At 37.6% G+C, this 22,400-nt stretch overlaps 2 protein-coding genes and 1 non-coding gene across 13 annotated transcripts; all 3 read left to right on the top strand.

The window, feature by feature from the left end:
• Positions 1-1,428: 1,428 nt before the first annotated feature.
• TRNAW-CCA lies at positions 1,429-1,500 on the top strand. The gene has a single exon. It is a non-coding gene; the product is annotated as a tRNA-Trp (tRNA).
• A 417-nt stretch (positions 1,501-1,917) lies between these two features.
• Positions 1,918-10,587, top strand: LOC122012734 (aspartic proteinase-like protein 1). Its single transcript, XM_042569375.1, has 10 exons — positions 1,918-2,508; positions 4,721-4,853; positions 7,055-7,287; positions 7,374-7,601; positions 8,516-8,654; positions 8,725-8,798; positions 8,872-8,971; positions 9,804-9,867; positions 9,954-10,025; positions 10,215-10,587. Exons 1-10 carry the CDS (start codon positions 2,213-2,215, stop codon positions 10,439-10,441), a joined length of 1,566 nt encoding a protein of 521 aa, XP_042425309.1. The 5' UTR covers positions 1,918-2,212; the 3' UTR covers positions 10,442-10,587.
• Positions 10,588-11,904: 1,317 nt separating this feature from the next.
• LOC122012732 (protein LNK1-like) lies at positions 11,905-16,837 on the top strand. 11 transcript variants are annotated; one of them, XM_042569373.1, is made up of 12 exons: positions 11,907-12,085; positions 12,253-12,328; positions 13,510-13,573; positions 13,658-13,753; positions 13,841-14,054; positions 14,153-14,408; positions 14,518-14,595; positions 14,971-15,037; positions 15,122-15,633; positions 15,963-16,105; positions 16,274-16,304; positions 16,374-16,681. In XM_042569373.1, the coding sequence occupies exons 2-12, from the start codon at positions 12,296-12,298 to the stop codon at positions 16,401-16,403; spliced, it is 1,524 nt and encodes a 507-aa protein (XP_042425307.1). In that variant the 5' UTR covers positions 11,907-12,085; positions 12,253-12,295; the 3' UTR covers positions 16,404-16,681. The 11 variants fall into 11 exon arrangements, 10 of the variants coding, with proteins under 10 accessions (XP_042425303.1, XP_042425305.1, XP_042425304.1 ...); XM_042569369.1 differs by having other exon boundaries at positions 11,905-12,085; positions 13,510-13,753; positions 15,948-16,105; XR_006120310.1 differs by lacking the exon at positions 16,274-16,304 and adding an exon at positions 16,685-16,837 and having other exon boundaries at positions 11,906-12,085; positions 13,510-13,753; positions 15,948-16,105; positions 16,374-16,589.
• The last annotated feature ends 5,563 nt before the right edge of the window (positions 16,838-22,400 follow it).

The raw sequence follows: 22,400 nt of genomic DNA, 5'->3' as shown, positions 1-22,400 counted from the left end.
GACCGTGCTTTACGATTCATCCGCAAGCTATAATATATCCTCATCACTGTGGCCCCTACAATACGCACTATAAACACTATTGTAATTTGCAATGAAGCAATATATATTTTTTGAATGATATTGTGCTAGTGTGATCGTATGACACTTACAATTCTATTAGGTGTACTTAGAGGATGATTCTCATTGTAATAACTTGTAACACATCCCAGAAAGCATCCACCTTCTGATCATTGTCGATGATTGGATTATCGCTGATAGTGACAAACAATCTCGCTAAAACCTCATTTCAACCTTACTTTATGTTGACTGTTTTCTTCTATCCGTAGTGCCAGAATCCATCTTCTCCGAATTTATGAGTTCAATTGGGGATTCATGATTAGACAATCGAGTCTTCAGAACAAAAGTCAAAGTAAATGGTTCATTTTTCATCGGAGATGTAAAAAATATACCGGCTGCATGTGGATTAGATGGATAATTTTGTGCATATGGATTATATGGATAATTTGATGGATATAGACGATATAAATTATTTGGTGGGTATGAATTATATGGATACTTTGGAGGATATGAAAAATATGGATAATTTCATAGAATTTGTAAATTTTGGAAAGAAGTATTTTCTAAAAGATTTCTAAAAATCCTTCGTTATTTTCATCCATTTCGGATGAAAATAGTAAAGAGAAGATTTTTAAAGGGATTAATGTGTTTGAATGATTGAAATAAGTTGGGTAAGATGATGAGTATTTATAAATGAAAGTTTATTTTTTTTATTAAAATGACTGTTAACTAGTCGTTGGGTGAATTTTATATTTTTTTATTTTAGCCTTATTAAAAATATACCACAAATTTAATTAAATTTGTTGATTTTTAATTTTAAAATATAAATTTTTTTTAATAAAAAATATAAAAGGTCATCCTATGTTTCAACAGTAGCCCAAATACTCTGATTTATTTTTTACGGATTAAAGAAGGAACCACTTATATATATTCATGGGGAGTAATGACTTTTATCTATAAAATAGGTAGAGACCATTACTTTCTACTATGCAAGTGGCATTTCCTCTTATCCGTAAAAAAAATAGACATGAGGATTTGCCCTAATTTGAACTCAACGTAGGTGAGAGAAATTTTTATTTTTTATAAAAAAACCTTTGAACGCAGGTAGCATGTGAGATTTTTTTTTTTTTAATATGTAAAAAACCCTTTGAACGCTTTCACTGCCATTTTCAATTGAATATCATCTCACATTGATTTTAGCACCAATTAAATATTATAACACTCAATAACTTCCACCAATGTGGAAGCCTTTACTCTCTCTTTTTCTAGGTAAAGCTCATCAGGTTTTTACTCTCTTTGTTTTTCCTTTATAACATATGGAGACAAAATAATATCAATTATATAAAACAATTGTTCAAGTTCAAAGCAAGCGGATCCGTGGCGCAATGGTAGCGCGTCTGACTCCAGATCAGAAGGTTGCGTGTTCGATTCACGTCGGGTTCAAATCCATTTTTTTTATTTTCATAGTAAATTTATTAATTGCACGAAAGCAAACAAAAGCTCTTCTTTTTTTATTGCAAGTAACGGCAGTTCCAAGGATGCCCATCAAATTGGGAACGAGATGCCATGCACGTGAACTCCACTGCCACTCCCATCCTATCCATTATTTATTTACTGGTTATTTAAAATTACATCTGAAATAACTTGCTTTTATTATTTCTTCAAAAAAACTTCTGCTGACACAAGTTATACTGTAAGCTAACGAAATTGATCCGCACCGTCCATCGCATCCATTCCCCGACTCGCAAAACAACAATTTTTCTGGGTCCGTGACAGCCGCGTCATCACCAACTCCAACGTCTCGATTCTCAGGGTTTGACTTGTTATTGAAAAACATTAGAGGGCGATTTATATAAGAATACCAAAAAAGAACACAGCTGCGTCGTCCACTTCGCTTCGACTCTCTCTATCTCTCTCCCTCTTCGAAATTGTGGGCTCGAGGAGGCAGGCGAAGGTTTCCTTCCTAAGCCCTAGATCCTTTTCCCCTTCCAAAGTTCTTCATCTCTGCCGTCCTACATTCTGACACGGATCTTTTCTTCTTCGGTTCCCGGATCTGCTCCATGCGCGCTCGCGCTGCTTTCTTCCGTTCTCGCTTCTTCCGGGGGTCATAGATTTCGTCCCATTTGGACACTGCCATCAGATCTGCACGTTTTACATGGAGAAAGTTCGTATCTTGATCGCTTTGGTCTCTGCGAGCTGCGTAGCCTGGGGCGCAGGCGGCACTTCCGCGCTCTCGTCGGATCTCATCCACCGCTTCTCCGACGAGGCGCGTGCGGCCGTGGCGTCGCGTGGAGGGATTCCCGGGTGGCCTATCAGGCGGACCGTTGAGTATTATCGGATCCTGGCGAGGAACGATTTCCAGCGGCAGAGGCGGCGTCTCGGCACTCGTTTTCAAATTTGGTTTCCATCAGATGGGAGTGAGACTGTGTCATTCGGGAACGACTTCGGATGGTGAGTTAACTCGTTCATTTTTTATGTTTTGTTTTTCCTTCAAAATGTCAAGCTTTTGAGTCATCTGGTCGTTCTTTTCTTAGAAGAAGACAGTAAAATAGACATGAACAAAGATGAAGTGTTGATTCCCAAGTACGTTTGGTTTTGTGGTGTTTACCAGGTTGAATTATATAATTATAGTATTTATGTTATTTTCTTCAATTAAATGACACTTTTAGTCATAGAAGAATGAAGTATTGATATTCCATTCCATGGTTAGTTAAAAGTCTAACAATTGCAGCACCAAGTAGTATACTGAAGTAGTATGACTATGAATTTGAAATCGATTGTGCTCATATTTAATTTTTGTGGGTCAAAGATTCTTGGCTAGAGGAATTTTATTATAAATATCTCAGTAACCAAGAAAATAAGCCTCTCCTATTGAAGCATATTGAACTTAAAATATTCCCTTTGTATTGACAATTGGACAACGACAACAAGACCACAAAAAGTAATGGGTCTCGAGCATTTGGGGTAGTCTATATAGATATTAGCTAACCATTACTTCTATATGATGTTATTTTGTTGGTAACATCCATAGATTTTTAATTACTTTTAAAGACATTAAATAGAAATTTCTTTGGTCTCACTCTACTCCTTAGAACTTTCTTATGGTTAATACAATTTGTCTAACTGCATATGGGACCACCTCAGTCAAATCGCTTGAGGAAGAGATGGTACACATGTAACACCCACTTGAGTACTTGACTGAGTGTTGTATTCATGGCTGTCTTGCTTCTTCGATCCACAGGGCATTCCCAAGCCCCAATGGGCTCTCCTTTGATCCTGTCAGGTAGTAATGGATTAATTGTAGATTTCTCATGAGTCATGACCTGCTTTCATGAATAGAATATCAGTTGTTGCCCTCACACTAGTTTTCTGGTTTTATGTGGTATTCCAATGTAGGTGTGCCTTGGGAATAAATTTCACTCTTGTGTGTGCATAAGCATCCTGACCTGTAAGATGCATATGTTGGTCTTTCTGTGATCTGAATTGTGCCGTGTTTTCTTGTCTTGGAGTTCAGTTCCTCTTCCCATTTTCGTTTTGTTATTAACTGTCTCATGCTTCGGCTCAGGTAGAAGGATTGTAGTGGGTGCTGTTAATGTTTACTGCCAAAAGCTAGGATAAAACTAATCCCTCTCCAGAGGAGGTAGTGGGTGTCTGAGTGAGGGAAGAATGACTTATGGTGCCATTTTATCTCTTCCACCTTCTCTAGGGAGTTTCTTGAACGAGAGAGTACCCTCGCATTAATCATACACACTATTAGGGACCAAATAACCCCATGCCTTGTACATAAATATTTACAGGACATGGGATTATTTGATCCCCGACAACCACAAATGAGGGTGTCATAGAGACCCAATGCTGAGATTGTGACCACTAGAAGGGCCAGTTGAAGGCCTTATAAGGAGATTGCATTTCTCCTGAAAGGGAAGAGATTCTTTTTTCAATAGAATGAGTTTTACTTCTGTGTGTTATAATCTAAGCTTGGATACCTTCCTCATAGGATCTCACCTGAACGGAATCTAAACATAATCTTTGATTAAGTTTATATCATTTAGACATTTTCTCTGATTTTATTGTCTATTCGAGCTGTCCTTGTTTGCTCACAAGTAATATTTTTCTTTTAGATGATTTTTTCCAGTAACCCTGCACATTTGCACAATTTTTTCATGCTTATTTCTTAACTGATAGCTTTTTTGCAGTAACCATGCAAATCTGCATTTTTTTTCACCCTTAGTTCTTTACTGTCCAGCATTACAACCAATATACTATAGGTATTTTATCACTCTCTTGTAATTTTTTAAGGATAAGGAGCATATGATAGTAACTGATAACTCTAGAAGTTTCTCTCCTTGTAACCATTCATTCTTTATCCTTTTTTATGACGTGGATACCATGCCTATCATTTGTTAATGACAACAAAGAATTTCATGATACTCTTGGGAATAATAGGTTGCTGTAGGTCATGCACTTGTATATTGATAGTGCATAATTCATATATTTTATTCAGTTTAGACAGCAGATAACCCCATAATCTGCAGCACTTTCTATTCTTTTTTATGCCATTTTTGGTATTAACATTTTCATTTCTTACTATAGCCATTCCATTCTAGTCAACATGCTGTTTAATTTACATCAGAGAGTTTTATCATCTCTTGTTGATTGGCAGGTTATACTACACTTGGATTAGTATAGGGACACCTAATGTGTCTTTTCTTGTTGCACTGGATGCTGGAAGTGACTTGCTATGGGTTCCTTGTGATTGCGTTCAATGTGCTCCATTGTCTGGTTATCCCAGTTTGGTAGGCATATATGTTCTGTGACCTCTCCTGTACAAGGAAATTTGGGTTGTAGTGACAAACTTTCCATGCCTTTAAGTCTTGTTTTCATACTATTTAATTACCTTTGGTTTCTATTTTGTTCTCCATTAAATTGCCTTGTCATATTATTTTAATACACCATGATAAAAATATTTCTTTCAGTTCCATATTTTTAGTTATGAATATTTTTCGCTAGCTCGAGAATATTTGCTAATAGTGGGAAAATGCATCAAGAAATTCAAATATATCTGGACATCAAGTTTTGTCTAAAGATTTATTTTTTGAGTGGAAGTTGTAGTTTTGAAGGGATATTTTTTGCCTTAAAGGAAGTATGTTGTTGATCTTTTGCTATAAAAATGTCAATATTCTGCTGATATCATTATCCTCATCCTTATTATTTAGGTTGTCATAAATATTGTCATATATTAAATCTTATTTATTCTTTAATAATTTTTTGGTGTCCCTTTTAGTTATTTTGCACCTTGTATATTCTCTTAATTTTTTATGATTGTGTCAATCATTAAATTTTAGCTTTTTTAGAGTAATAACTTTTGTGCTTTCTCACACCCATCACCAACTCTATTTGTTTTTTTTTTTGCCATCTCATTCTGCATGACATCTGTATTATCAATTTCTGCCTTTTCATTATTCTAGCATTAATATATCATATACTAGTGGAATTGCTATTTACTATTACCTTTAAGTTCCACCATGATGTTCTTGTAATACTGAAAATAGGTTCTCTCAAATGGATATCTAGCGCTGTTAGTTAAGCATTTATCATGCACAATCTATCTTTCTAATAAGGAAATATTCTTTCGGATTATGATTATTATCAAAGAGTTATCAAATGCTTGCCTATTTTGTTGAAACAATTCCTCTGCATTTAATTTTTTATATATAAAGCCTAGAAGTACTCTGCTCTTCCTACACATCGATTCAAATCTTCCCCATGTTAAGTTTTTCATGTCTTGTAATTACACAGGGTTTCTCAAAGTTTGCTTTTGATTTTGATTATTGTTCTACACGAGGGCATAAGGATTTATAACATTACTTTTTTTCTTTAAAATCAACTTTAGAATTATATTTTCTATCTTGTTAACATAAACAACATTATCTTTAGTTGTTGCTAACGTTTGGGTCCAAAACCTGCCTTCATCAAGATGGAGGGTTGCATCCACATACATTATCTAACAAACAACATTATTTTTTATCATTGTTATATATCATAATACTACATTATTATGTTTAACTTTTCTGGTATGTGAAATAGCGAAACTTGTGCTACCTTTTTTCCCCTCTAATTCATTTTGTTTCTTCGATGTTATGTTTATTTTTCTCTTAGTTGCATGTACCCCTACAAGTGTTCCCTTTCAATTTGCTATCCTAATTCTATGACAAATTTGCTATCCTAATCCTATAACAAATGACTTTTCTCTTTACCTGCACTGACTCACAATAATATTGAAACCCTTCAACACCAATAATAGTTCCTATGTTCCAAGTTACTAATATGATCCTATAACAATGGACTAGCTCTTTTACCAAGGCTTTCCTAGAACAGTGTAGAACCGCTACTTTGCAGCATGTTTGAGCTCTTTTCAAGGCACATGGATGGTTCTGTTACGGGTGACAACCTAACATTATTGAAAATTATGATTGATGATAATGATCACAAGGATTTTGACCTCAAACCTCTAATTTTCCTCCAGGATTCATTTTCTAATTTTTATAGGTTTATGTGACTTACAGTATAGTAATGTATAAGATGTTAATTAGTGTATCCATGCATTCTGATGTGTAAGATTTTGATTATGCTATTTTATTTTGTGCCAAACTTCACTATAATCTCTATGATATCATGTAAATTGTTGGTTTGACTCAAGGAAGTTTCACGAAGTGGTAGCATGTATTTTTTAAAAAATTTAGTTTCGACCTTGTGTAGGTGTGTATAGAAATTGTAGCAGTAACTATTTGTTCTTTCACTTGTGCTTGTTTCTATTTCTTCTCATTTATGAGCATGTATATTCCTATTAATTGCCAACTATGTATTGGATTAGTAAATTTTTGCTGTAGACAAAAAACAAAGGACTCTTAAGTTTAAATTTCACCGCAGGTTTAGCACTTAATTCCAATGATTGATTGGCAGGTGCTCCCTTTTATATGGAACATCTATTGTGCAGGATAAAGATCTTAGCATGTACAACCCAGCCAAATCGAGAACCAGCAAATATCTCTCCTGCAATAATGAGCTTTGTAGTTCACAATCAAGTTGTGATAATCCAGAAAACCCTTGCCCATACAGTATCAACTACAGTACAGAAAATACATCCAGTTCAGGTTTGTTGGTTGAGGATAAATTTCACATGGCCTCAAGTGAGAATCGATTATTGGTGAACGCTTCAGTCCTGATAGGGTATGCTTATTTATTTATTCTCTTTCTGAGTAGCTGAGTTGCTTCTTTCACAAGTTTCTTAACATGATTTTGTGTTCCTGAGCCAGCTGTGGTAGGATGCAAAGTGGTTATTATTTGGATGGAGTTGCTCCTGATGGCCTTCTTGGTTTGGGGTTTGGAGCTGTTTCAGTTCCAAGCTTTCTTGCAAGAACTGGATTGATACATGATTCTTTCTCTTTGTGTTTTCGGGATGATGATTCTGGGAGAATATTGTTTGGAGACAAAGGCCCTTCAACTCAACAATCTACGTCTTTTATTACTGTGGATGGAAAAATGTATGTTTGTTTACAGATAAATCATATTATTATTTCTGAGCCACTGTTCCATTATTACTGTTTTCAGAACTCCTTTTCCATGCCTGCAAATGTTAATCACTGTATGAATATAAGCGTCTCAAATTATTACTAAAAGAAAAACCAAGTTACACCTTATTGTCCTCTCACCATGCATTGCTTTGTTTGAGTGAAACAAAGAGATTGCGAATCGTAATTATGCTCTTCTATAGTGTCAAATGTGTTCCCTAGTTTCATGGCTCACTCATTGATTATGATGTATTTACTGACTTGTTACTTCTCCCTCGGTTTGGAGCCCACCCCTGCTTGGTGGTAGGAGTACTGGTAGTGGTATTTACACCACCAAACCTCAGTTTGCCAGTTTAAACCCTTGTTTGTGCAAAATGCACCTTTTTTTAAAAAAAAATATTATCCTTTAGTGTAATATTTTTAGGGTGTATTGGTGATTCACACATGATACATAGAAGTCATCAAACATGTGGCTCTGATGTGACACGTGTTTGGTATCTTGTGCATGAGCAATGGACAGAAATTGAATCGAGCTCACAAGTGCATGGATAATGAACCACTATCCATTTACACATTTGTTGCATGTACATGCCACCTCACAGCCATTTGCATTACTTTCCTGTAAATCCTTAGTTGGCCCTTGGGCGTAGCGCAGATGATGAGCACATGACATCTCTGGCATAATGGTTAGGGGTCAATTCTCAGGAATTGACGACATGGGGTTTACCCCACCATGCGCCTAACGCCTGTGTACCTGCATTTACCTCCCTCCATATCCGTGGGGCCGACACTAGGGGTTGTTAAGGTAGCGGATTTTTTTTTTTTTCTTCTGTAAACCCTTAGTTGTGGTACTTCTCATTACATTTACTGGTCCTGTTTTGTCTCAGCAAAACTTATGCCATTGCGGTGGAGAGTTTCTGCATTGGATCTCATTGTCCTGTAAATACCAACTTTCATGCACTGGTTGATAGTGGATCTTCCTTCACCTTTCTCCCTGATAGTATATACAAGAGAGTTGCTATGGAGGTACTTTTTTTTCAGTTGTGTCAATGCATATTTCCTTTGTTAGAGGTTAACATGTCCGTGGTTTGATTAGTTTGACAGACAAGTTAATGTTTCAAGGATTGCTACCAGTGGTGAATCTACGTGGGAATATTGTTATGAAGCCAGGTGAGTTGCTTCTATCATGGAACTTGTTCTGGTTTCTTTTCCCATTTACTCAGTTTTGCTGCTTTTGTAACAGCCCTCTTGGGATTCCTGGTATGCCGAAAGTGACATTGATATTTGGTGGAAACAAGAGCTTTGTGGCTATGAATCCTATTTATCCTGTTTACACCAAAGAGGTGCTGCTTGTTCCTGAACTGCTATTTTGATAATCTTGCGATTGTCCTTTTACCCATTGTCTTCTAGCTTTTGTTTATCTCTATGATTATCCAAATTATAACTTTATTTTGAGTTTATCAATTTCATTGATACTGTAAATAAGCATACAGATGCACTTACAACTGGCTTTGTCTAATATATAATATAAAGAATAAGGGAATGCCTTAAAAATGTATTGGTAGCTTTGTCAATCTTGAAATTTGAACAGCTGAAAATTGCCTTCCTTTTACTGCTTGAACACTTACCTTTACCTCGAAACAAGCTTCTGAAATATTCCAACTAATGTTTGTGAATATCTGAATTTGTTCCTCAATGAAATAGAAATTATCATTTTCCAGGAAACCTACAAATTTGTGGTACCACATGTTTATTTCTTTTTCTGTAGTCTAGCTTTTGTTTATCGCTGTCATTGTCCAAATTCTGATATTTCTGTAAGTTGTATTAGTTTTGTTGATACTGTGCATGTACTTTAGATTCTGTAGATTTTGTTAAAATAAGTGCCTTAATTATGTGTAGGGTAACTTGGTGAGTATTGAAATTTAAATGGCTGAAAATTTCTCTGTACTGTTTGAATTATTTAAGCGAAGTTCCAGCTGATTAGGTTATCAAAATGTCTAATATTAGCTTTGTCAAACATCTGATTGTTTTGTTTGTTGCCAATGCCTAACAATTTTCTTAACGCCTTTTGCAATATAAGTTGAAAAATATAAAAGATGCAAAAAGAAAATTTTGTGAACTCAGCTTCAGTTTTTCTGTATGATTGGAAAGAGAATATGAGATTTTAATTTACAGGGGGAACTTGCTGCATTTTGCTTGGCTCTACAGTCATCACCAGAGTATCTTGGAACAATTGGCCGTGAGCTTTCAATTGGCAAACTTAATTGTTTCCATTTTTGTTTCATTTCCTTTATTTCCCTAACAGAGTTCATTCTGCCGTTTCAGAGAATTTCATGACAGGCTATCATATGGTCTTCGATAGAGAGAATCTGAAGTTAGGATGGTCCCAATCTGATTGTGAGTCATTCTGTGCCTTTGTCTTTGGTTGATTTCTCGATTTATCTACCTAATGCAATTTATAGTCTCTGTCTCCAGTTAGTATCCATCAAATCTAAAATGCTTCTGGCCGTGTCAGTTTTTGTTCCGAATTCCCAGCGGTCTCTAGATTTCTGTCAAAGAAAACTTGACCAACATTTATTTGTGCAGGTCATGCTCTTGACAACAGCAGGCAGCTGCCCTTAGGTTCACCACCGCATGACAGGCCAGAGAATCCATTGCCGACAAATGAACAGTATCGTTCCCCGCCGGGAACTAACACCATCTCCCCTGCGGTCGCTGGACGGACGCCAACAGCTAACGCGTCACCGGGTTCGGAAGACACGAAAGGCTGGTACTCTTTTTTGTTGCTGATCGCTGTGTTTGCAATTGGTTGATGATGCTTAAAATGGATGCTCCTTAAATAGTGTTGTAAATCTTGTTTTTATTGTGCCTTCACGTGGTCCAATGTGTTTTTTTGCTGTCATTGGAATTACTTTATTGTGGTTAGTATGCATATATCTTCATCGTTAATTCACACCTACATAGCTTGAAGCCTTGTGCATGAATTAAACTGGTTTAAAAAAAAACAAAACTCTTTGTATTTGGTATTTTATCATAACGCCCTTTCTACGATTTTCTTGTCTCATTCCAAATTTATCTTTCACTGTAATTCTGTGAAATTATTTTATAAAATGCATTAGAAACTTTCCAAATCAGTTAACCGTAACAATTAAGTTGACAATAGTTAACTCAAGTTGTCTCGAAATTAAACGTGGACTCGCAAAACACCTAAAAAAAGCTGCGATAAAAGCACCTCGCTTTTAAAATAATATACTTTTCAGTAAAGAAAGTCAATGTATATATATATCATGAAGACATACATGAAAATAATTAATACATGTATAGTTCGGGAATGATAGCTCGCCGCTTCCAGTTCAATCATCAAACGGCGACATTTATTCCATTATTGGAACCATATGTTAAATTGTACCTATTAGATATCTCACATGAAAAGAGAAGCCACATTTGACCAATATTTGGCATCCTCATTTGATAATTAATTACAATACCCCAAATCTGAAATGCAAAAGCAAAAAATGAGTGTCTCAGAAGAGTAAGGAAGAGGAGAAAAAACAGGAGAGAAAAATATTTACCAATGATTCTTGAGGCCTTGTTGACCTCTCTTTGTGCCACTCGACCTTGATTGAGCATTTTCGATCGCTTCTGAGCAAGTGCCAATTTTTGAGATTTTATTGACCTCCCTAAATATGTTAATTATTGATAATTACCGGCCATCATCAGCGACATTGATCGCATTGCTTGGACTGCAAAATTGATTCATAGAGGGGTAGAGGAGCTCCTTTTGCATTTTTTTCTCCCCAAGTAAACACGGTGGTAGTATTTTTCTTCCCTCTTCCTTTAAGCTTCAAAGGTAAACAGGACCCCCCGAATTCCCCACCTAATTTAAGCTTCAAAGTTGGTTAATTTCGGCCTAATCGGAAGGCCGCACCCGCCCTTTTGTTTCATATCTTTTCTATCTAGCTCGTAGGCAGCGTAAGGGGCCCGTTATACGATACGCGGCTGGATCGGATGCACCGCCACGTGACGGTAAGGAGCCAGGAGTTGCTTCTAGTTCGAGACGTGTCTGTGAGGAGTGCAGTTGCTTCTGGGTTTGGACTATGGGCAACCGCAGCGGAGCGTATCTCGCTCGCTTCCTCTCAGCCACGAGTTGTGACCCGGCGGGGCCCACAGTGTTTCGCGTGGTGCAGCCACGAGTCCGTCAGCCGGGTCCACCTCCCGCCCTCCTCGTGCGAGTGTCGCGTAATTTCTTGTTATAAAACAGGCGAAGAAAAGAGCCCCAATTTTTTTCCACTTCTAATCCTCACAAACCATAAAGAAAGAAATTAATTCGCAGTTGGATCGGGAAGAAGGAAGCGACGGAACTCATTGTGGCAAAGAGAGAGAGAGAGAGAAAGAGAGAGAGAAGGAAGAGGAGACGAGTAGTATATCGCGCTGTGCTGTGGATCTACTGATCTAGAGTAAGGATTCTGCAACCCTCCTTGTCTCCCTTTTAGTTGCTTGTTTCTGGTTCTCTAGCTCAGTTTGAGCTTGATTTCCGGAAGATTCGATTCGGAAGTTGTTCTGAATTTTTCGTATTCAGAAAACAAGAGTCGCTTTGATGTTATACTAATATATATATATATAGGAAAGATTAATTTGGATTCGGGGAGGCTTATAGTTTCCATTCCATGCAGAAGATGGAAGATTGGAACCAAGCGGAGGTATAGTTTCTTTCATTTTTCTTTAGGTGGTCTCTTGTGTATTTCTTTTAATATTGCATTATTAATTTCATTTTGGATGAGTATTTCATTTATTTTTGTGGTTCGCTTAAATTTTGACTGATGCTTTCTCTTCTACAATTAGGTTTATCTTTTTCTTTAGGTCTTTAACATGGATCTTAGCTTCGGAAATTGGGGGGCTTGTAATTTATTAAGCAGTAATTAATATTTCCTAAATTCCTAATTTATTTATTTTTAAATCTTTAAGAAAATTTGTTTCCAGGAAGTCGATGGTAGCCTGACTGTTATTCCTGAGTGAAGAAAACCAACGAGCATGTCATTTGAAGTTAAGCAATTTAGTTTGTTTGATATCGGTGATTAATCAACTAATTTGGTGTAGACAGTTTAGTTCATACTTTGATATGTGAGTAATCTTGTGTGCTACTAACTTTGAGAACACTGGTATCCTGGGTGCTTGCTAAACTCTAAGCTAGAGAAAAATTTGCACCAATAGAGCATTAATGCTTTGCTTCGGACCTTATAACAAACTGACAGTGGCAGGGGAAGTGTTAAGAGCCAAGCAATTCAAGAAAAACACGAGCTCTCTTTTATTTGATAATTCAGCAGATATTGTTTTTGTAAATTTGTCCAAGACGAGTACTGTGCTTGCTAGAAAATGAAACTTTAATGTTGCTTCTTTCTATGTTAACTTATATATATATTTCAATATTCCTTTGTGATAAGAGGATTTATTATAGTTTTGAGAGTTCTTTCATGTTAAGGTTGTGTTTTGTGACCATGGTCTTCAAATTGCTATCATGACGAAGGATAACACATCTCCAGCGAAATAATCTAATGTCCAAGCTGTACAATGAAGGAATCTGCTATGTGAAAGTTGTTTATATCATTGATGTGTATTATTGTACTGACTATGCTAGTATGTTAACTATAGATTGATTCATTACCATAAACCTGGGAACAACCCTGCTTGTAGCTTCTGTATGCATGTTATTCCATGTTTGGGTTGCAGTGCTTTTGGTCCCATCAAATGTAATTGAACTACCATAGATTAAGGAAAATTCTATTTTTAATTTATTTTTCGAGTTTTGTCTTCTGCTATCTAAATTTTTTTGTTTGGCTCTCTGATTATAGTGGTAAAATAAGATGTGTCTTTGGTTATCCAGATTGAAGACATTGTTTTTGGTAATATTGGTGAAAACAATGATCAGATATTCTCTGACAGAGGCGGTAAACAAGTGGAAGAGTCTCTAGCACCAGGCAATTTCATTGTTGCTCAACAAAGTAATAAGACTAATATTGGAAACAGTGCAGGGAGCAAAGTGTCAAAGAACAAAGATGCCATTTGGAGAAAACAAGGAACAAACATCTGCTCTTCTCTTGAAAATGAAAGCTCCAATGTAGCAAAAGGTGTGTCCCTTGTATATCAATTGAAATTGCATACCAGCTAAGATTATCCCTTCACTCTACTTCTGGGTCTTTCCTTTTCTGTGCCAGGGGATTGTCAAGGCAATACAGTTTCACAAAGCAAGATGTGCAGCTCAAGCAATCCTGCTACAAGGAATGCTGAGGAAGAAATGGGCATCTGCCAATTGCCATTTGAGAATAATAGCTCAGTTGATTCAAAAGTTACTTTTTTGGCAAATGAAAATGATCTGTATTATGGCTGGTCGGATATCAGCAGTTTTGACGACGTTGATAAAATGTTCAGGTAGGTCAGAGTTGGTATTCTATACCGCAACTCTAATCTTTAAGGTTTAATTTTGTTGTAGTGACCATCATTTTCATTTTATTTTGTTTCTTTTGGAGAAATTGTGACCCCACCTTTGGGCAATGGAGCAATACAGATGGGCCTTCATGGATATCTTCCTCAGAAGACATGTATGGTCCAGAAGATAAGTTTACCTCAACCTTCAAATCTTCAACTCTAGAATTCAAAGAATTGGAGAATGCATCAGTGTATTGTGAAAACAGTCGATGCTTGGATGAATGTAGTAAACCACAGGTTGATACTCATAGGCAATCTTGTTTGACCTGCCCGTCCTTCAAGTCAAGTGCAGTACAGGTTTTTAGACATTAACATTCTTGTGATATCTTACTGAAGTAGCTAGTGATTTTCATCTATTACATTTGGGGATTTTGATTCTTAAAGTTTGTGTGTGTTATACTTGAAGGCATATGATGGTGGTGGAGGGGAAGATAATAAATCATCTCTGACACCATGTAGCACTAATAACTTGGTCGAACATGAGGTAAACAGGATAAACCCTAAACTATGTTCTAATTGCTTACTTTTTATATTTTATTTTTCATAATATTATTCTGATTTAGCTAGCTGGTTGTGTTGAAATCTAACATCATGGAAACTAACTTCCTGGTTAAACTAACTTCAAGCCATCATTATGGTTGTTGAAACAGTGTTCTCTCTTTAAATATCATGAAAAGTTTGGGGCCTTCAACCACCATAAGTCAAATTAATATATTGTAACCTTGGGCCTCATGGGCTCTATTTTTGGAAGATATGTTTTGATAAAAATATATATGTATATATTGTAACCTTGGCGTTGTCCATAAGAAACATTAAGAATTAATGGCCATTAACTTATATATCTCTGTCATATGAGCAGCCACAGATAGACATTCAAACCCAGCAGCAGCTCAATAGACAATTCTTATCTGATGCGAAAGGAAAAGGTTTTATTTCACCACTTTGGTAGTGCTTTTTATCCTCTCCACATATAATAATGGCTAATTGGAAGTATGATGTTTCTTTTACAGGTCTTGCAACTTATCCTGCTCAGCTTCATTCAAAACGAGATTGTATTGCGAAATCAGACTGTTCAAGTTTAACGCTATCCTTAAATCCTGATTTTCATGTGGACAACAAACTTCTATACCAGGATCTTCTTTTGCAGTCAGCATCCGGCACTGTTACTGATTGTAAACAAGATCCTTCCTCATCATTTGAAGTCTCAGCTCATGTTATCAATAACTCTTCCCATGGAATGGGGAAAGTACCTGATGCTTTGTTAAATAATCCTGTCATGAAGCTGGAAGAAATGGTAGATAACCCAAACATAAGATCACTAGAGCTGGGTAATTCTGTTAGGAAACAGCATGCTAATTTTGGCCAAAACATTCATAATGACCGAGGGAATACAAGCATAGAGATTCATGAAAAAGATATGGATTCTGCAGTAGGAAAAAACTCATTAATGCCTTCGATCTTCCTTGATAATCTTTCTGTCAAAGTTATCAGTTTCCAGCAGCTCCAGGGTGTCATTGGCCAGGTATGGTACTATTTATGCAATTGTGCAACTCTATTTGGTTTATATTGCCCCTTGTTATATTAATGATTGTAAGTAAAACAAAAGTCACGAGTTCCAACTATTTAGGATAGGCTAATATAGATCTTATCTTGCCATTGGACTCTAATTCACCATTGCAATTATTCATCTCTGAAATCTCTGGATCAGTAGTTCAACTCCCCAATCCCATAATTCATAGTATTCACACAATGTGGGTGGAAACTTTCCTGTTCTTTTTTCTTGTAAGTAGTTAATATGCCTGTTATGCAGATATGAGAATATTTTCACGCAATTAGGTTTGTTTACTGCAGTTGGAATATAGAACAAAGCTTTGTATAAGGGACAGCCTATATCGATTGGCCAGGAGTGCAGAACAGAGACATAATTGTGCTGCTGCAAATGCTGAAGGTGTTGATCATGGAAGAGAAATACATGGTACAGGAACATCAAACAGGTACACAAATCTAGGAATAAAACTCCGCAAAATCCTTTCTGAACTCAGAGGATCTTTTATTGAATATTTAGTGAGTTTTAGTGAGTTTTTTTAAAACTCTTTTTCTTCTTTTTGTTTTAAAAAAAACAACTTTATAACATCTCACTCGATTATTATTAATTCATTTAGGACCACGCAATTAACTCTGTCGCTGATCAAGGTACCCTTTTCAAAAGACATTTTGTGAAGATCCACATTTTCTTCTGAAATGTTTCGCTGTGTTTACCAGATCTGTCGAATATATGGGCATAGAGACTGAGAGTAATCCCATTGATCGGTCTGTAGCGCGCCTACTTTTCTACAGAGCACCAGAGACTGCAACCCGTTGATGATGCTACATCATTCGTCTCACATGAATGTACGACCTACATATGTTGATCTTGCTTACCGTCATTTCATGCTGGGAACTTCTTACACCCGGCTCAAATATTGTATATATTGAGTGGTAAAACCTTATTGACAGATCTCTATCCTGTTATTTTGGATTACAACCTTTGTTCAATTTTATTGAGCTATAAATAACACGTTTGATGCTCACAGATGTCAATGCCATTTATTTATTGTTGAATCGTCTCCGTAGGCGGTCATATTCCAAGTATCCTTCATGTTTGCGTGCCCTGTGTGGGAGTAAGTAATCACGATGCGGTTTGGGCTTTTATATTTGAAGTAATAGAAGCACAGAATTGTTAGTATTTTGAATTATGTTTTCTTGTCACCGGCACCGATCTCTACTGTAAATAAATTTACGGGTTCGTTTTAAGTTTTGAAGAGGAGGTTATAATCCTTTTCCTGAACAAAACTTTTCATTCATGTTCATCAACACTAGTACTTGTCTCATCTTCTCGTCTCACCGTGTGTTGACGTGTTGTATCTCATTTTTTTTTCCTTATCTGAGAAACTATGTAAAAAAACAAGTAGGCGAATAAAAAATTATTGAGAATACTTCCAATTTAATTCTTTAAGCAAATTGCATTCAGACAGCTAATTAAGTTTACTTAATATAAGGAGAGATTTTACGCTTTTTCATATTGCTTTTAAATGTTTTTCAAGCTTTCCAAAAATGTTAGATTTTTTGGATGTGAGTACATTGATAGTCAAGCCATCGGTCGTTTGTTAAATACTGTAGATTATCAAGCCGCCAGTCCAGTCCAGAAGGTTAGACTGACATTCGGGAGTTCCGGCAGGTTAAATTCGAATTTACTTGAGATAATATATTAAACAAGGAAGATGGAGAAGAAGTGGAGAACCTATGGAGTCGAAGGAGAAGTTTGGAATTTTGAATCCTTTACTCTTATTCTCTTTAGGATTTATATAGCGGTTAAAAAAACAAAAGAACGCCACCATATCAAAGCTACTAAGGGGACCATATTCAACCGCCGTTAGCTACCTCTCCATCTATTAATTGCTACATGTTTGAACGAAGGCATCTAGATACTAGATTCAGAAACCACGTAGTCACTTTTTCATTCATTCGATGTCACGAGTTCTAAAATATTCATCGTTGTTGTCTGCATCTTCTGGGAAAAATGATCACTTGGTGAGGATTTAGTGTGTGTCCAATTTGAGGACGGTGAGAAAATGACGTCGATATGGAGTGACCTTGAGAAAAGGCGAAATCGGAGATCGGGGTTGAGACAGGGAGAATGTTGGGATCTGAGATTGAGGTGTGGAGGAGATCAGTCACTGATGTCGAAACATGGATGATACTAGGATTTGAGACTAAGGCGTGGAGGGTGTCAGCGACTAAGGCCGAGATAATGGGTGATGCCGGGATCTAAGACCGAGACCTAGATAAGATCAGTATCTGAGACCGAAGCCCCAGTGATACCGGAATCTGAGAATAAGGCCTGCGTGATATTGGGATTTGAGACTAAAACTGAAGCCCAGGTGAGGCCCGGGTGATGTTGGCAGCTGAGGCCAAGATATGGATAAGTTGGGATCTGAGATCGAGGCAAGGGAAATGTTGGTGATCGAGTATGAGACATGGATGATGTCGGAGGAGATAGGCCACTAAAATCAAGTCTTAGTTGCTACCTTATCTTTGGGGAAATCCCTAGGATGAAGGCATTGAGTAGATTTGATCAAACTCAAATTCCATCTAGATCAGTTTGATTCTCCTAGAATCATATGTTTCACTCACCTTGATTTTGACTAACAACTCAACATGACTCTTAACTATAGGAGCCATGTTGGGGCTGCAGGATTCCACCACATCACAAGCCTCCCTTTTAAATTTAGTCGAATGAGGCATAATCTGATTGACTAGAGTGTGATGTGTCATCATTTACCTTCTGAACTTATCTTTTTAGAATGTTGAGCTGAGGTGTCAGCATTTCATCGGGACAATTGGCTGGGTCTCGATCGTTAGAAGATAAAGTATCATATTTAATGCACATAATATGCATGATTGCATATCATCCTTATGATTGGCGCATTGTTCCGTTGCATTAATGGGCGACATGCGGTATCAACCTCTAGACGCAAGAGTACCTTATCTTATTAATTATGAAGGCATGTGATAGTGTTAACTGTTGACATAACCTTGGATCTAACAGTGGTGATGCATTGCTACCTATTTGGTCTCAACATCTGATAGTTGTTTTTAAAGCATCACGGAGATTGATGTGTCACTTCGTAACTTGCCACTGTTGCGCTGTAATAGGAAGAAATTATGTTGTAATTGTGACAGTTCGACCGAGCCATCTGACAGATGTGATGAGATCTCACCATACTTTCTTGCCATCCAACGACTCGGTTGGCCAATGCGAAAACTCTATTTTGCCGCCGCCAAAGTATATTACAATTTTAAAAAGCGACTCTGCCTTCATTCATTTTGTCAGATCCAGTGTTTTCATCTTCTTACATCCCACAACGATTTTGTAAGTTCACCGTCTGTCTTTTGTCTTCGTCCCTTCTTCGAGTCCGTGGTCGCTTATGACTCATCGGACCTTTGGTAGGAGGCCTTGCGAATCATATACATGAGAGGTGGGGAACCACAGCTCCGACTGTAGTTCGATATCCTCGCCAATCACAAGATCCACATTTTGGCACTGGAGCACCGGTCACATGAGCCGCAAATAGGTTATATCATCTGTTTCCTGGGCAAGCTATTGAGCCGCCTTAGGTTTCCCATTCCATCTTTTCTGACTCAACCTGTCCCGATTTGTCCTCAATTCTATCACCTGATTTATAGTGTTGTCATTATCGGTCGGCTACACCAAGTCCCTCTCAACTCAATACTCTTCTATTCTTTCTTTTACCCCCGCTATGGAGAACTCGGGGTATTATGCTTTATGGCCCAAACGGGATGTAACTTCCTTGGCGAATACCCTTCCTCACACATGGGGCGGAAGGGTCACTTCTTTTTTGTCAAATCCCCTCATCATCCATATACCTAGCTGATCACATGGCGAGACAATCTGCCAGTTCAACCACAACTTGGACCATAGAAACTGGAGCGGGTGTACCTGGAGATGATTGAGATCCTGGATGGCTTGAAGTTTAATGTCACTCAACTAGTGGAGAATGAGGTGTTACTTTACCAAGCTAGGCTAAGTCTGGATGCAGACGCTCTGGATGATCGATCGAGTAACGTGTTTCTTTGGTTAAGTTTCCCTTTTTACTTAGTAAATTTTCTTGTCTTTGCAAATCAAATCATATTGAACACTTCAATGAACAAGAAGCTAAAATGGCAGTTAACATCTGTGGACGACATGCATGTGGGCCCTGAAGGATGCAGTTGAGGCATCCTCTGAACTGTAGCCACGACCCTGCCCTTCTATGGTAGATGAATCTACTGCTATTGTAGCTGATTCTTCCAAAGCTGTAGCCGAGATCAAGGTTCCTATTCCCACAGTGCCTACCTTCCTTATTCTCGAGACGCTAGTCCCAGTCGTTGAGTTAAAAGAGTCTCTTGAGATGGTCGACTCCTAGGTGGAGACCCAGGAAGAGGGGTCAACGCTCAAGCAGACACCATCTCCCAATCTAGCCAAAATGGCTTCAAGCCCCAACAGGGCCAAGAAACGACACAAGTCGACAACCAAGACCGGGACCCTGAAAAAGTAAAAATTGGTCTACCCTTTAGAGGAAGGCACCTTGGCACCACGACCGATAAAGAGCCCCCCCCCCCCCCCCCCCCCAGACGAACGCCAAGGAAGGAGATAGGTGTTGGGACCTTGACGTCGCTAGAAGGGGTGAATAGCTCGTCACCCAAATCGTCACTTCTTACGTTCTACTCCATGGTTGTCCGTAAGGTGGACGATCTCAATCCATCGGTGGATGATTCCCTGGAGAACTTCCGGCTAGCTTGTGTAGCTCCTTGTGGGTGGAAAAACCTCACCACAACTTGCACAAGATCACACTAGATCACTTGAGCACTCAAAGACTCTAATTAGGGTTAACCACCACTAATTTCATCAACCTTTGCTAAACATCTTGAGTTCTATTAAATAGATCTCGGGAGGAAACACGTAGCTATGTTTCCCGCCACCAGTCGACTGGTAAAGACATCAGTCAACTAGTCCTAAGTAGAATTTGACCGTTATAGGTCAACGCTCGATACCAATCAACTGCTACAGTGTACTAGTCGATTGCTACATTAACAGTCGATTGCTACAATAACAGTCGACTGCTATAATAACAGTCCTAAGTAGAAAGTGTCTTATAATGGATAAAATTCAAAATTCACCTCTAATAAGAGTCGGATTGATCAGGATCAAATTTAGGGGATTAAAGGCACCTTCAGGGTTATGGAAAGCGCCTTCCACCCTCTATAAAAGAGCATTCAACCTCTTCATTCAATATCAACTTCTACATGAGCTCCTACACGCCCGATTTGGCTTTCCGATTGCTCCGGCTTCCTGTTGTTGTCTTACTGTGACTCTACTATGCTCAACTGTTGTCGAGAAGCTGTCCAAACACTGAGCTCAAGCAGACCGTTTATTAAAGTATTTGGTAACATAATTTAATTTATGTTCTTAATTTCTATAAATGAAAAGTGTAGTCTGTTGTACTTTTTTAATTCTTTTGTATTTGATCGTCTCTTTTGGCGGTTCCGGAAGAGGCTTTTAGTGAATTACCCATCGATAGGTCTGCGAAACTTGGGTCTTAGAGTAGAAGTTGTCGAATGTTCTGAATCAAGTAAAACTGCTTGTGATTAGGGTTGTAAATGAACAAAGCGTTCGTGAACATGCTTGGTGTTCGGCTTGGTAAGAACTTGTTTATGTTCGTTCAATATGCATTAGATTAATTAAACAAACAAGCTTGAACAACTCGTTAAGCTAAACAAACAAGCTTGAATACATATGTGTTCAGCTCGTTAACGTTCGTGAACAACGTTCGTGAACAATGTTCGTGAACAACATTCGTGAACAATGTTCACAAACAATATTTATTAATAAAATTCTTTTCAATATGCTAAATAAACAATAAAATAAAATAAAATAAAATAAATAAATAAATTTAAATTATCAATCTTAATAACCAATCAAACAATTAAAGTTTCAAACAATCAAACAAGGTTGAATTGAGAGCTTGATAACATCTAAACGAATCAAGCTCAAACCAAGCTCAAGCCAAGCTCGAACCAAGCTCAACCCAAGCTTGAATTGAGAGCTTGATAACATCTAAACGAACCAAGCTCAAACCAAGCTCAAGCCAAGCTCGAACCAAGCTCAACCCAAGCTTGAATTGAGAGCTTGATAACATCTAAACGAACCAAGCTCAAGCCAAGCTTCAAACAAGCTCAAGCTCATAAAAAATAAACCAAGCCAAACTTGAACACTCATTTCAAAAGCTTGGTTCATTTTAAGCTCGGCTCGGTTATCTTATCAAACAAGCTTGAACACCCCAAAGCTCGGCTCGGCTCGGCTTGTTTACAACCCTACTTGTGATCGTGTCTTTTACTTGCTTTTACTTTTCTATTTTTGTTTGTATTTCCGCTATGCACTTTGTTTTCAAAACCGAAAAGAATAAGCTTTTCAAAATCATGTGATTCATCCCCCTCTCACATGCATCTCGATCCAATAGGAAGCACTACTCAGTCCGAACTCAATCTGAACATATAGAGTAGGTCCTCCTGCAACAACGAGGGGATGTTGAATTACAGGTTGGTCAGCTTCCTCGAAGTAGAAACAAATGTAGGTTTGTGGCGGTGGTCTCCTAACTTGGGAGAGGGGGAAAGGTCTACTGGTCAATTGATTAGACAAGACACACAATCAGACACTTGGATGAAAAAGAAATGAGATTTTCATTCCTT

Source organism: Zingiber officinale, chromosome 8A, assembly GCF_018446385.1.
Source record: "Zingiber officinale cultivar Zhangliang chromosome 8A, Zo_v1.1, whole genome shotgun sequence".
NCBI classification, from domain to species: domain Eukaryota; kingdom Viridiplantae; phylum Streptophyta; class Magnoliopsida; order Zingiberales; family Zingiberaceae; genus Zingiber; species Zingiber officinale.
Note: the sequence above shows the minus strand (reverse complement) of the source record. Positions and strands in the feature narration are given on the sequence as shown.